The 14,546-nt window shown below is 44.4% G+C and overlaps 1 protein-coding gene across 4 annotated transcripts; it reads left to right on the forward strand.

The window, feature by feature from the left end:
• On the forward strand, positions 1-13,810 carry fbxw5 (F-box and WD repeat domain containing 5). 4 transcript variants are annotated; one of them, XM_055659992.1, is made up of 9 exons: positions 1-199; positions 1,815-2,132; positions 4,722-4,879; positions 5,773-5,947; positions 7,333-7,481; positions 9,145-9,607; positions 10,785-10,932; positions 11,087-11,299; positions 13,018-13,810. In XM_055659992.1, the coding sequence occupies exons 2-9, from the start codon at positions 1,940-1,942 to the stop codon at positions 13,253-13,255; spliced, it is 1,737 nt and encodes a 578-aa protein (XP_055515967.1). In that variant the 5' UTR covers positions 1-199; positions 1,815-1,939; the 3' UTR covers positions 13,256-13,810. The 4 variants fall into 4 exon arrangements, with proteins under 4 accessions (XP_055515967.1, XP_055515964.1, XP_055515966.1 ...); XM_055659989.1 differs by having other exon boundaries at positions 1,916-2,132; XM_055659991.1 differs by lacking the exon at positions 1-199 and adding an exon at positions 279-410 and having other exon boundaries at positions 1,916-2,132.
• Positions 13,811-14,546: the final 736 nt, after the last annotated feature.

Genomic DNA, 14,546 nt, shown 5'->3' on the forward strand with positions numbered 1-14,546 from the left:
GGTTTACCGACTGGTTCCCGGGGCCGGGCCTGTTCCACCAGGAACCGCCAGGCTGCCCGATCCTTTCCTCACAGTGGAGCCGGGAGAGCTCAGCTTCCACGTTCAGCTTCAGCCCAGGGAGAGCGGCGACCGACGCGCGATCCGCGCCCCCGTCCCCGCCCCCGCCCCCACCACGGCCCGGCCCGGCAACAGGCTGCGGGTAAGATGAGCCCGAGGGCCGGCGGCGGCGGCGCCCGCTTGCGATAACATTCCCGGAGACCCCGAGTTGCGGCTGGGCCGGGATATGGGAGGGTTAAGCCGGGCCTGCGGACGGGGGGAGAGTAAACAGGGCCTGAGAAGCGGCTGACAGGGCCCGGGGTTGGTGGTTGACGGGGCCCGGGGAGGTTGGTGATGGTGACGGCACATGGAGAGTGAGTGAGAGACTCCGGGACTCAGTTCGGACCTGGGCTTGAACGGGAAATGGAACCGAGTGGGACAGTGTTGAGGTCCCAGGACCGGCGGTGGGGAGTTGACAGGTTCCCGGGAACGACGAGAATGGAATGGGGGTGGGGGTGGGGTTATCAGGGGCCTGAAACCCTTGACAGGATTAGGGTCAAGTCAAGATACTGGACCCAAGAGAGAGTAGTGACAGAGCCCAGGGGAAGGGTGAAGGGAAGGGCCTTGCTTGGGGAGAGGGGTGCACAGGGGGCACACAACCAGGGGGGTTGGCAGAACCCCAGAACCAAACGGAGGGGAATTGGGAAGGGTGGGCGACAGGACAGGGCCTGATGAGGTGGTGACTGGTCAGTAGGTGTTGTATGTGGTGCACTGCCAATGAATTATTTTCCATCTGGGGAGAGTTTGAACGTGTCGGGTAATATTCGCAGCATAACCTGTTTCCCCAAGTTGTTTTGCTTGCTGATCTGCATTGCTGCCACTTATGCAATGTTTTGCTTTATAAATGTTTATCATTGGAATTCCTCCATGGACTTGCTCCTTATCTTCGCTGCTATCTCTTGAAGCCCCTCATCTTCAACATATGTGCTCTTTTCCACTTCTCTCTTCTTGATAATCCAAATGTAATCTAAAAGTAAAATACTGCATAGGCTAGAAATCTGAAACTAAACAGTTTGACCAAAGTCAGCAAACTGAAATGTTAGTAAAAACGAAACTGCCGGAGGAACTCAGTGGGTCAGGCAGTACACAGAGAGTGAAATGGACAGGGCGCTTCGGGTTGAGAGTCTTCTTCAACTAAAATGTTAGCTTTGGTTCTTTCTTCATGATTATTCCTTGACTGTTGGGTATTTAGGACATTTTTAATTGTAAATGTAATCATTTAATTTTTGGTCAATATGTCATCAGCCATCAAAGCCCTGAGTTGTGGAATTCCCTCCATAAATATTGGCTTTGTTTTCCTGTAATGCATTTGGTCGCGCTCCCAAATAACTTTAAATAGCTCAGAGTTAAATTAGTTTGATAACATTGATGTAATTGACATTTGACGATTTCTTCTCATTAAAGGCCTAGTGTAATATTTATTATTGTTGTTCTGTCATTTTTGGCACCATGCTCCTGAGAGGAAAGTGTGAGTATGTGGGGCAGAGAGGATTAATGCTATCATAAAATATGTTATAACATTTTCTCTTTGCTTTGTACTCATGTGTGCGCAGTAATGGCCTGTTCACATCTCCTCTTCCTCAATTTTAACTGCCATACTGGGCATTTCAGCTTCCATCAAAATTTGGTGTTCTTTTGCAGCGTGACTTTGCTGAAATTCTTCATTGTGCTTCTTTATGTACAGAAAGTAAAATATTAGAGAGGGTTTCTGTTTTTAGATGCTGGATAATTTCTGAGGAAGTCCTAAAGATGCTTTGTATTATCCTTCACTTGTACGAGATACCTCTGCCCACGATGCTGATTTTAATGTTTTCATCAGAGCACATGAGCTCAGAATGATACGATGGAAAGCGGGGGCACCCCCCTGCTGCCAGACACCATTCTCCTCGAAGTGTTCCAGAACATGGAGCACCAGGATGTCCTCGCTGCTGGTGGCACCTGCAGGCAGTGGTACGGAGTGTCTCGTGACGATTTTCTGTGGAGGGATCTCTTCTATCGTTATTACAATGTGAATCGATCGATTCCCCGACATCCAGGTTAGTCTCCAAATCCTTTCCTGAACCTGCTCAAGAGTGATCACATTCTGAAGAATGTCATTATGTGCAAAGTGTTTTGGAGTTCTATAACGTTGCAACTTTTTTCTGAATTTTTTTGGAGAAATTGCTCGTATGATACCGTACAGAAATGGTTTCTTCAATCCAACCTGTCCATGCCGACCAATATGCCTATATAAACTAATCATATTTGCCGCTTTTGGCCCATTTCCCTCTAACCCTTTCCTATGCATGTACATGTCCAATATCTTTTAAACATTGAAATTTCATATTTCACTTGGGTAGTTTACACCCCAGTGGTATGAACATTGACTTCTCTAACTTCAGATAGCCCTTGCTTTCTCTCTCCATCCCCTTCCCCTTCCCAGTTCTCCCACTAGACTTACAGTCTCCACCTACTTGCTATCTTTGTCCCGCCCCCTCCCCTGACATCAGGGTGAAGAAGGGTCTCGACCCAAAACGTCGCCCATTCCTTCTCTCCAGAGGTGCTGCCTCACCCGCTGAGTTACTCCAACATTTTGTGTCTACCTTTGAAATTAATTAGCTACTTTTCCGTTCACCAAATTAGTCGGGCCCTATTAAATACTGAGTTGCTATCATGACCCCATGTCTCACTCAGGACTGATTAATCTCAGAGAGAGTGCCATGCATATTCTCCAGAATTATACCAAATGGATGATGATGGATTAACTTACATTAACTTTTTCAGTTACAGTATTTACACTTTTTAGAATAACTAGTGCTTACTGTATAAAGTGGACAAAGCAGTGGCAGAGGGGTTAAAACACAGGCTACAATCATGTCAGTTGAAAAGTCTGTTTTAAAAATAGGAAGTGACATGTGAAGCCTTCCACATATAATGTCATTGGTTTATTACCGTCACGTGTTGAGATACAGTGAAAAACGTAGTTGGTGTGTTATCCTGTCAAATCATACCATACATGAGTACAATCAAGCCATACACAAGGCTTGAAAAGGGTAGTGCAAAGAAAAAAATACCAGAATGCAGAATACAGTGTTATAGTGTTACAACTGCAGTGAAAGTGCAGATAACCACCAAGTGCAAGAGCCACAATAGTGTTGAGAAATCGAGTCTGCATCCTTGGCTTTACAAGAGGTTTGATCAGTTGCCTAATTACAACAGGGAAGAAGCTGTTTCTGAACGATGTGGTACATGCTTTTAAACTTTTGTATCTTCTGCCCAACGAGAGAGGGGAGAAAACAATGGCCCCTGATTATGTTGGTTTCTTTCCCAAGGGAGTTGATGGGCTTGTTTGTATGATGGACGATTGAATCCAAAGCACTGCAATTTCTTGTGGACTTGGGCAGAGCAGTTGCCCAATCAAGCTGTGATACATCAGGTTGTGATGGTTTTTATGGTGCATCTATAAAAATTGCTAAATCTTTGGAGACATTCAAAATTTCCTTAGACTTTTGAGAAAGTAGAGGCATATTTATTGTGCTTTCTTAGCTGTAGCATCAGTGTGTTGTTGATATTTATGCTGAGGAACCTGAAGCTCTGAACTATCTCCAGTAAACGCCATTGATGTTGACTGGGCATGTACACTACCCCATTTCTTGAAGACAATGAGTAGCTCTTTCATTTTGCTGACACTGAGGTCGTTGTGCTGACACTATGATACTAAATTCTCTATCTCCTTCATGTACTCCATTTCGTCGTTGTTCGTGATACTACCCATTACAGTGGTGTCTTCTTCAAATTTGGAAATTTAGCCGCACAGTTTGTGAATGTTTCTGGAGAATGCTAAGGGGCTGGGAAGACATTCCTGCAGAGCACCAGTGTTGAGAATTATCAGAGAATGGTTTGTCACCGATCCTTACTGATTATTGTCGACAGGTCAAGAATTCAAGCACACAGTTAGTTGCAGGGGGTGAGAGAGGGAGGAAAATTCCAAGGACCAAAAGCTTGGAGATGAGTTTGGTTGGCTTAAGGTAATGAAGGTGGAGCTATAGTTAATAAATAGGAGCTGACAAGCGTGTCCCTGTTGCGGAGATGAGTGTAGGGCTGGGGAGAAGGCATCTGCTCTAGATCTGATGCAGCGATAGGTGAATTGCAGTGAATCAAGGCTGTCTGGGATGCTGAAGTTAAGTCATGGTGAGAAATGTAGATTGAAATGAGCCGTCGTCATTGGTAAAGAAAGAGGCAAGTCCAGCATCAGGCAGAAATTCTAAGGGCAGATTATCATTGTAGTATTCCATAATTAATTGATCCATTTTCATTTCATGAAGAATTCTTCAAGGTATCTGTGCCATTTGACAGGGCTGTTTGGTGTTAAGTATTTAACAGTCAAAGGCAGTCCAGTTCCCTGGCACCCTGACATTGTTGCATAAGCCCACGTCTCGCCATCACTGCTGAGTTATTTGAACGCTCCTTTTCCAACTTATTGGACCGTTACTGGATGACATACCCAGTTTGTAGCAAATTAAAGTTGTCTCAACGGTTAGATTCAGGGAACCAAGTAATGGCAAATGTTTCATCAAATTATGTTTATCAAGACTTTACAAAGCTATGCCCAGGACAAGTTGACGCTGACATTTTGTGTCTTGTAGCTGCTTCTTCGTGGCTGGGCGAGTTCCAGAGGCTGTATGATACAATTCCTTGTGTGCAAGTGGCAACTTTGAAGGAACATCGAGACCAGGTCTTGCACGTCAGCTTTTCTCATAATGGGTACTTCTTTAGCTCCTGCTCCAAGGATTGTTTTGTCAAGGTAAGAATGCACTTGCTCTGTGAGTCCTGCCTCTCACCCTTTGAGAGACCCTTCCCCATCGACTGGTCCTGGCTCCACCTGTTTCACCTCCCCACTGTCTACGACTAAGGTACCCATCTCACGCTCTCTCTCTCTTGCTCCGTCTGCCAATGGTCCTATCTCTTTTTCTCTCCAACCCTCCCAACACTTTCACCCCTCCCCCCCAAAGCCCCCGGCTCTCCCTTGATTTTTGTCAGAACCCATTTTCCTGATCACTTTATTTTTGTCCATCACCGAAGGTTGATTGATCAAAAGAAAGTTTCTCCATTGTATTATCCTACCTATTCATCCTTTAATGGTGTCCATCATCAAGAATTTATGGTGGACATATACTTTAGTCCAGTAATAATCTGTGTGGTATACCAATGGCTATAAGTTGACATCTATGGTGGAAGGCTTTTATTGAAATATATTTAGAAGCCTCTGAAGATCCAAGTTAATTCTGCTTTTTCTTCTTTATTGGTTCCTGGGTTGTGAATGTCAATGGTAGGTTTCACATTTCTGGCCCTCCCCCTCTTGCTGCTGTCATTGAGCTATTTCAAGGAGTAGTTGAGAGTCAATAATACTGTGGTGTGCCTTGGCCACACAGAAACCATATACTGTATTCCCTTCCCTGAGAGATGTTAGCATACTAGATGGGTGTGTAAAAACCTAATTGTTTCATAATCCCTATTAATAATGCTAGCTTTTAATTTCTAATGTATTTAATTGAAATCCCTAGTGCACATGCAAGCTTAAAACTCAATACCAACTTGGTCTCGATGCCACCGGACCCCACTGGTCCATTATGCTGCTTTGCAGGAACTCTTTCTATTACTGTGTATCTTCAAAATGTTGTTCACTTTTTTTTTCAGATATGGAACAATGATTTGGAAATTTCAGTGTTACACAGTGCTAATATGCGCCCCTACAATTGGAGCTACACCCAGTTTTCCCAATTCAATACTGAAGATACACTCCTCCTTGTATCTGGGGTCTATATTGGACCTCACAGCTCATCCTCTGGTGAAATCGCAGTCTTCAATCTAGGTAGCTAATATATATATTTTAATTACCTCTTAATCTCAAAACCAAAAGGAATGCAATCCAGGTTTTTGGCACCAATCCTCATGATTTAACTGTCTTGGCTCTGATTTAGAATCAGAACAATGGATAGAACCAACTAGGGCAGTGGATGAGAAGAGAAACAGAACAGGAACTGGCTCTGAGAATTAGATACTCAGCTATGCATTGGTGAGAAGAGGATGTTACTGCATTACACAGGTCCTGTACTCGTGGGTAGAAGTCTTTCGTTGTACAATTGGGATTCAGTGCCAATGGGTATAAAGTTGTTGCTGTATAATGCTATTCATGTTATGGAGAGTATGGGTATAAGACTATACTGCAATTCAAGATGCTCGCTGTTTTCACCATAATTTAGAAATAGACGCATTGCAGATAAAACCAGTATTGTTGATTATTAAAATGCCGTGGCATCACCTTGAATTGCTTCTGACCATTGGATGACAGTATTCTCAAAGCACTGTTCAGTCTTGAGTTCCAAAGCAAGAAACAATGAGGAAATGGGCAATATATTTCCAGGTCAGCGTGGTATATGGCTTAGAGGGAAACCCGCAGGTTTGTGGTGTTCCGATGTGCTTTCTGCCCATAACTTACTTTGTTGGAGAGGTCGCAGGTTTGGGAGGTGCAGTCAGAGTGGCATAGATACCGTGCACTCTGTGGTGGTGACTGACTGTTCAGGAGTTGGATGAGAAGCCAGTCAAACAGCTGCTTGGTACTGATTGATATTGAATCTCTTGTGAATCTCTGAAGCTGCACTCATTCAGGCCAGTGGAGAGTGTCCCAGCACACTCCCGATTTATGCCTTCTGCATGTGGAAAGGCCCAGGGGTGTTAGGAGGTGAGTCACTTACCTCAGGATATCCAGTGCATGTTGTTTATCTGGCTGGTCCAGTTAGCCTTTTGTCCAGTGACAACCCCCCAATATGTTATTGGTCGGGGAGTCAATATTGGTAATGCCTTTAAATGTCAAGGATGGTAGTAAATCGTGAACATCTTGAAAACTGACAATAGTTATTCACATCCACATTATATCATCCTGTGTCATTAGGAAATACATTTAACGGCAAAGTAAAATAGCATTTGAAGAAAAATGGATGAATAAATTAATTGCTGTATGGTGTTACGATTTGGACTGCACTGCATGAGAAGTGTTGGAAGCACGTTCAAAAGTAACATTCAAATAAGAATTGGATACATTAAAAAAAAAATGTTAAGCTAAAGGGGAATGATCTGGGAGTGCAGTTGGACAACTGTTATGAACAGCCCCATTTTGTGGGGTATAATTGTATAATTTACTGAATGCTGTATGTTCAACACACGCCCATTAATCCTGCCGTTGCTCTCTCCTTCCAGATGACTTCACATTGCTATCCCGAGTGAGGAATAAACCCTACGATGTCTTTGGCTGTTGGTTAAATGAAACGCATTTAATCTCTGGGAATCTGCACTGGATTGGGAACATGACATCTTGCTCAGTGCTCTGGTTAAACAAAGCCTATCAGGTGAATACACACCAGTTCTTGCCCCCCATTAACATCTGAAACTAGTCCTTGAGCCAAAATAGATATACTGGGGCATAGTGCACTCTGTGTTTCTGCTGCTGGACATGGGAGTCTACAGATGATGAGTGAGAGAGAAAATGGGACGATCGCGAGGGTATACCATACAACAGTGATTCTCACTGCTGAGAATCAGTCAATTATTTTCTGAAGGCTGTTGTAGTTCCCTCTGTCTAATTCACCTCTGCCCCTCGGTTATGTAACATACTCTCACAGCTCCATTCATTGTTGTTCTTGCCCTACCATCCGTCAATCTCTGCACCACCTCCCCATACTATCACAACAACTTCACCTCTGGGTATCTGTGTAGTAGCTGCTGATTCACAGCTCCAGTGATCCAGATCCAGTTTCAATCCTATTTCCTTCCACAGATGCTACCCGATCTGCTGAGTTCCTCCAGCTGTTTGTTTTTTTTTTACCCTGATTACAACAACCTAGACAGTGTCTGGAATATTGCATATGGGTCTCTGATCATACTGCTATATTTGCGACGTAGGGAGCATGTTTCAAATTCATCATAATTCCTGGAAATTGGTGGGGGGGCGGTGTTGTGTCGAGGTGAGATTAAGCAGGCTGGTCTATAATCTTGAGTTAAAAGAACGAGAGATGAGCTCATTGAAATTTACCAAGTTGTTACTGGCCGCCCTCTTTTCGTGTCCATCTTGTTACAAATGTTGACCTCGCTGTCATCGTCAGTCCTGGAAAGGACGCAAGCTTCGGGCGACAATCAGTGGAAGCCATCACTTGTCGCAACAGATGATGGTGGTAGCAGAATTAGCTCAGGATACTTCCAGTTTCCAGCCTCGCGACGTGGATGCTTCTGCTATGGGGCCATTACTGGCCTTGAACAGGGTAGATAATGTTTCTCCTGGCTAGGGTCTAAAACCAGCTGTTGTCTCAAAATAAGGCGTTGGCCATGTCAGGAAGGAGCTGAGATTAAATTACTCATACTTACTTGCTAGGTACGTTCAAATCAGAGAGTGATGTTTTTTTTAAATTTTATAATAATGGGGATAATGCAGAAGAATGGCACTGAGGAAAAAAAGGTCAAACATGACTTATTGAACGATGGGGCATTCTTGTTTTTTTCACTGTTATCCATTCACTGACTACTCTTTTAGCCCTCAGCCTCTCCACGTCATAGTTTACTGTGATAACCTGCAGGCCAGTCCAGATGAAGGGCCCCCGCCCAAAACTGCTTCCATCCATTTCCCGACACAAACGCTGCCTGACCCGCTGAGCTTCTCCAGCAATTTATTTTTTGCTCCAGATTTCCGCATCTGCAGTCTCGTGCCCCTAAGACTCTGCTCCTGTCTCGTAGAAAGGTCAACTTCTCAACCCGAACCACTACAACCCTCCTCTGTCTCTTTAAACTTGATCCTCCCCTTTGCTTGTTCATAAACTGTTAAATCTCCATTAGCTTCCTGTTCTGCTGAGAGATTACTGACATTAGATTAAGCTCATTTTCTGCCCCGAACGTGTTAGGCAGCATTTCATTTCAAATGTTCGGGTGTCACTGTGGTATTCCCTAGCTGGATGTGTATTTAAGTAGCAGTCGTTGTGTTTTATCATGTTGAACAATTCAGTCCCACTCTCTCCCTGCTAGGATATTGAATCAGAAAATATAAATGTGGTGAAGAGACTGTTCCAGCTGCAGAATCGCAATGCCAGCACCATTCGCACAGTGATGGTGGCGGACTGCAGCAGACACGACACTCCAGACCTTCTGCTGGGCCTCGAGCAGCCAGGACTCAATTCATCCCCCTGGGTGTTTAACCTGGGCAGCGACAGCGAGGACGAATGTTGCAACAAACCGAAGCACGCCAGCGAGAGTGCGAATGAGGCAATGGCCGGAGTTCAGGATCGTGCAGAGCTGGAGGCAAACATGCCCTCTGAAGGTCTCCAGCCCCTGATGAGTGAGAAGCAGTTGGAGGCACGAGTGGCGGAACTTTTTCTGCAGGCCAAGACGAAACCTGTGGACGTAAACATACTGGCAGAACATCAGGCAGATCAAAAAAAATACTTGATCTTCACCACAGGAAGCCTTACCTACACACCACATCAGATAGGTAAGTTCCAGGTGCCCCACCAGTACCAAGACAAGGCCGATCCTATCACAATTATTCAGCAGTGGTGTTGTCAATCTTATAGGATCTTGTAAACTATTGAAATTTCTATAACAACTAAAGAAGTGATTACGTGTTTAAGAAGGAACTGCAGATGCTGGAAAATCGAAGGTACACAAAAATACTGGAGAAACTCAGCAGGTGCAGCAGCATCAATGGAGCGAAGGAAATAGGCAACGTTTCGGCCCAAAACGTTGCCTCTTTCCTTCGCTCCATAGATGCTGCTGCACCCGCTAAGTTTCTCCAGCATTTTTGTGTAACTAAAGAAGTGATATGTTTGTTGCAACTAATGAGGTTTGGAGAGGATTCAATTAAAATTGATATTCGCATATTAAAAGCTTGAGGAAAGAAAAGGGAGTTGTTAAGGAGTGCATTAAGGAAATTAGGGAGGTTTGAGGTGGTGAAGCCAGAGTTTAGGGCCTTGGCAGTGAAGGCACAGCTACCGCTGGTGGAACAATTGTAGTGGAAGGTGTTCTGGAGGGCAGAAATGGATCAAGATTTTCTGTTAATCCAAGTGCTCTTTCTTCCGTATGATTTATTGAAGTTCGATAACTCCAGTCTCTCCATCTACACGTAATGTTCGTAATGATGTAATCATGGAGAAAGTTGATCCTTATGAAGCCTGGTAAATAAAATTTGCATCGTTATCAAGCAGGACTTGTTCATAGAATGCTTTAATTATAATTTTCTAGAATTAACCTTTTGAAGGAGCAACCAGGGACAGTTGTTTAAGAAAGAACTGCAGATGCTGGAAAAATCGAAGGTAGACGAAAGTGTTGGAGAAACTCAGCGGGTGAGGCAGCATCTATGGAGCGAAGGAATAGGTGACGCTTCGGGTCACCTATTCCTTCGCTCCATTGATGCTGCCTCACCCGCTGAGTTTCTCCAGCACTTTTGTCTACCTTCAACCAGGGACAGTGTTCTTTTAGATATAGTATGGTGCAATGTAAAGAAAGGGACCTTTGATGGAGTAAGGGGTGAAAGGGATAAGGCCAGAGAAAAATACATACAAGAAGCTGGAAATTAGCAGGCACATTAAGATGGAACTTTATGGGACATACATGAAAGAAAATGTGCTTTTTAATTCTTGACATTTGTAACCCTCTGAATATAATTGCAGGCATTAAGCAAATATTGCCTCATCACATGGAAACAACAGGACCAGTTTTGGGGGAAGAACGGAGCTCCAATGAGTTCTTCGATCCTCTGGATCACACGATTGATGTCCACGGTCACATCATTGGGATGGGTCTGTCTCCAGACCACAGGTCAGTCCCTCGATCAGTCTGCACCATGGTTAGCCAGGTCCCAGTCTCCGATTGCCGGGAGTCGTGCCCAGCATCTGGGGAGCTGGACACGACTCAGCTCACGGGCGTTAGTACAACTGTCATAGATCTGATAGTGGACTATGCTGCCTTTCAGGTACTTGTATGTAAACAGTCGTGCCTGGCCCAAGGGCTGCATCATCAGTGACCCCATGAACCCTCCACCCATTGCTGAGGAGATTGATATCCATGTATTTGATCTGAAGACGATGCAGGAAGTAACACAGACTCTGCGTGCACACACAGCATACACTCCCAACGACGAGTGCTTCTTTATCTTCTTGGACGTCAGCAGGGATTACGTGGCCAGGTAAAGAACTGGATTCCTTTCAATCCTCGTCATCTACTGTGTGTAGTTCCTGTTAGGTCTCCAATCAAGCTGCAGGAAGGACCAGAATCACACCTTAGCTGGATCATGGCCACGTATCCAGATATGGTTAGTCTCTGCAGGGTCAATCTGGAGCATGCTGATTTGGGGTCAGTATGTATCCAAAAAGGAACTGCTATTAAACTTACTGGGAGGGGATTGAGATTGATAACACTTCAAGGAGATGCGAAAAAAATTAAACTGCCTTCGAGAGTAGTGTCAGTATTCTTTAACCTCACTATGTTTCACATTTCCAGTAGACTTTATCTTGGAGAGGTCCAGCAGACATTAGATTTGTGGGGGGTATTGAAGGAGCAGGAGATGGGGTAAACAACTCCTAAGATTTGTATGTAGGATTCTCTGACAATTTGGGTCAAATGTTAAAAGAACCATGTTTGGAGCAATCTCCTGATGGTTTGAATTCAGTATTGAGCGTATCGGGAACATTCCATGATAGGTAGACTCTTTGTCTGAGAACATGGTCTGTGATGGATTGGATTTTGCCGGGAATGATCCATGCCATGCTTGATTCTAGGTATGGGGAAGGGTGTGTGATGCTGGGTGATTAGATGGAGACATAATTGCAGATGCTGGAAACGTGAGCAAAGCCAGATGTACTGGAGGAACTCAATGGATTAGGCAGCGTCTGTGGAAGGAATGGGCAACACTTTTAGTATCTGCACGGTTCGGGATGGGAATGGGGCAAAAACTGGCAATTGATAAATAGATGCAGGTGAGGGAAGCAATAGGTAGATGAGTGGTAATAAGAAAGGATGGAAATGAAATGGAGACAAAAAGGTGCCAGATAAGAACGAAAGAGGAGGAATTATATGCAAAGTCGGATTGAGGGACAGTGAGTGGAAGTGAACTGGGGGATAAAATAAAATGGGGGGTGAGGGGTTCAGATTAAAATGGGGGTGGGAAATGAATGAAAAGACCCAAAGCATGGCCTATCCATTCCCTCCCAGTTGCTGCCTGACCCACTGAGTTCCTCCAGCACTTTGAGTTTTGCTGAGAAATTAGATAACAGGTTGTGCTCTGCACATAATTGGTATTAGTTTATTATTATCACATGTACTGAAATAAAATGAAAAGTTTTGTATGCATGCTATCCAGTCAAATCATATTACTTGAGTACAATCAGGCCATATAGAAGTACAACAGGTAGTGTTGAACAGGAAAGAGAAAAAATACCAGAGTGCTGGAATAATGGTGGAAGTTCTGTAATCCCCATTAGACAAGGTTTATGGCAGATTGGATACTGCATGGGCAAGTTATACAAAACTAATGCCATGCCAAAAGGTTGGTTAGGGAGGGTGGGGTAAAGAGGTCGATAGCATTCGAAGGATTGGGTTCCATAGGGAGGGCAGTCCTTGATCAAGCGGGCCATGATAAATTGTACCCTCTTTGGGAAGGTTTACGATTGGATCCCGTACTGGGAAAAGTCAGAGATGGGATGATTGATGTACTGGGGATGCGTGCGCTAGTGAATGTGTTTTACAGTAGAATCCTAGGTGTACAATTCATGATAAGCTGGACGTGCAATGATTGCATGTCAAAGGCTTGTGTTTGATGGGGCTTCTGTGAGGGATTAAAGTGAAAAATTGTGAGCTCAATGTGGCTTCTGGTGGTTTACTGTCTTCATGTGCATCTCCCACTAGTGGTGCTGAGGACCGGCATGGCTACATTTGGGACAGGCACTACAACATCTGCCTGGCAAAGTTACAGCATGAGGATGTGGTAAACTCTGTGGCCTTCAGCCCTATGGACCAGGAGATGCTGATCACAGCCAGCGATGACTGCACATTGAAGGTCTGGCGCTCACCCCGCGTCCTGCGTATCATCAACACCAAGCCCAGTCGGAAGAAATTCTCCTTTTTTTGGCTCAATAAAAAGTGACCAGTGAATGGACAGGCAGAGAGGGGCTGTGAGGATGGTGGGTAGAGAAGAGCTGCCTGTGAATACCCAACATCTGATTCTGCTCAGCCCATCCAAATGACTTCAAACCTTCAGGAAATTGGTGCAAAGGGGAGAATAAGAAAATTCATTGAGTTTTATTCATTATCCTCCAAGTTGCTCAAGTACGCAAGTATGGTACTAGTCAATCGGCGTTGAATGAATCTGAAGACAAGTGCTTCTCACAAACTACATCTGGACATTAACTTAATTTGCACGTCATCACAAATCAGCAGATGGTCCTTGCCAGCTGTTCTTCCTGAACTGGTGCCAGAACAAGGGTTCCTGTTCCCATAACAGCCTTACAGGTGGGGCCCACGGCCAAACTAATTTGGTAGTTTGAAGAATAACCGAACAAACCCAATTCTCCAGGGCTGAAACCCTGCATTTAAAGCTGGGGTTGTCTTCTTGATGTTGTAATCTTAATATAAAATGTACACTTGTTTGTTCATTCTAATTCCAGAATGTTCTCTACACAATAAACAGATTCACAAGGTGTTTCTGCTTAATGCAATAATTCACAGCTGTGAAGGTGGTGTTATATTCCGTCAAATATGATTCTGCCACAGCATACACTATCCCAACCTTTTACTGCCTGTTTCTACCTCCTAATCAAAATTCACGAATAGCAGTGCCCTGGTAGGCCTATCCTTACTGCCTGCTCGCCCCACTGAATTTATCTTTTCATTCCTCAACTCCTGTACCACACTGTGTAATCCCTTTGCACCTAATTTGGAATGCCTTGTATGCTCTCCCATCATTTCAACAAGTTCCAATTCCCTGGCCCCCACCGCCACATCTTTACCATGAATATCTAGACCTTGTACAGCTACATCCCCCTCTAGGAAGGCTTTAAGATTCTCTGCTTCTTTCTGGGATGTAAATCCAACCAGTTATCTTCTACAAACACACTCCCCATTTCCGGTTGAGGCCAAAAACCAACACCAAGTACCCATTTACACTAATTCCATTTCATTCTGCACTTCTGCTTATCACTGGCCCCAGATTTTACACAAGGGGCAACTCACAACGGCTAATTAACCTCCAAACCTGCGTGTCTTTTGTACGGTGGAGGAACTCCAGAGAGCATCCAAACTACACAGAGAAAGCAGAGGTGGCGATTGAACCCAGGTTGCTGGAGCTGTGAGCCAGCAGCTCTACTTGCCGTGCCACTGTACTGCCTCCCTGTTCCCAGAATAAACTTTCGTACATCTGCACAAAATCATCATTATTT

This window comes from Leucoraja erinacea, chromosome 31 (genome assembly GCF_028641065.1).
Source record: "Leucoraja erinacea ecotype New England chromosome 31, Leri_hhj_1, whole genome shotgun sequence".
NCBI lineage: Eukaryota > Metazoa > Chordata > Chondrichthyes > Rajiformes > Rajidae > Leucoraja > Leucoraja erinaceus.

What these genes read in the sequence shown, in the direction of transcription:
- fbxw5 (XM_055659992.1), top strand. Translation starts at nt 1,940, where the DNA reads ATGGAAAGCGGGGGCACCCCCCTGCTGCCAGACACCATTCTCCTCGAA. An exon ending in ATCGATTCCCCGACATCCAG is followed by an intron (nt 2,133 to 4,721) that starts GTTAGTCTCCAA and finishes TGTGTCTTGTAG; the next exon opens with CTGCTTCTTCGTGGCTGGGC. An exon ending in AATCGCAGTCTTCAATCTAG is followed by an intron (nt 5,948 to 7,332) that starts GTAGCTAATATA and finishes CTCTCCTTCCAG; the next exon opens with ATGACTTCACATTGCTATCC.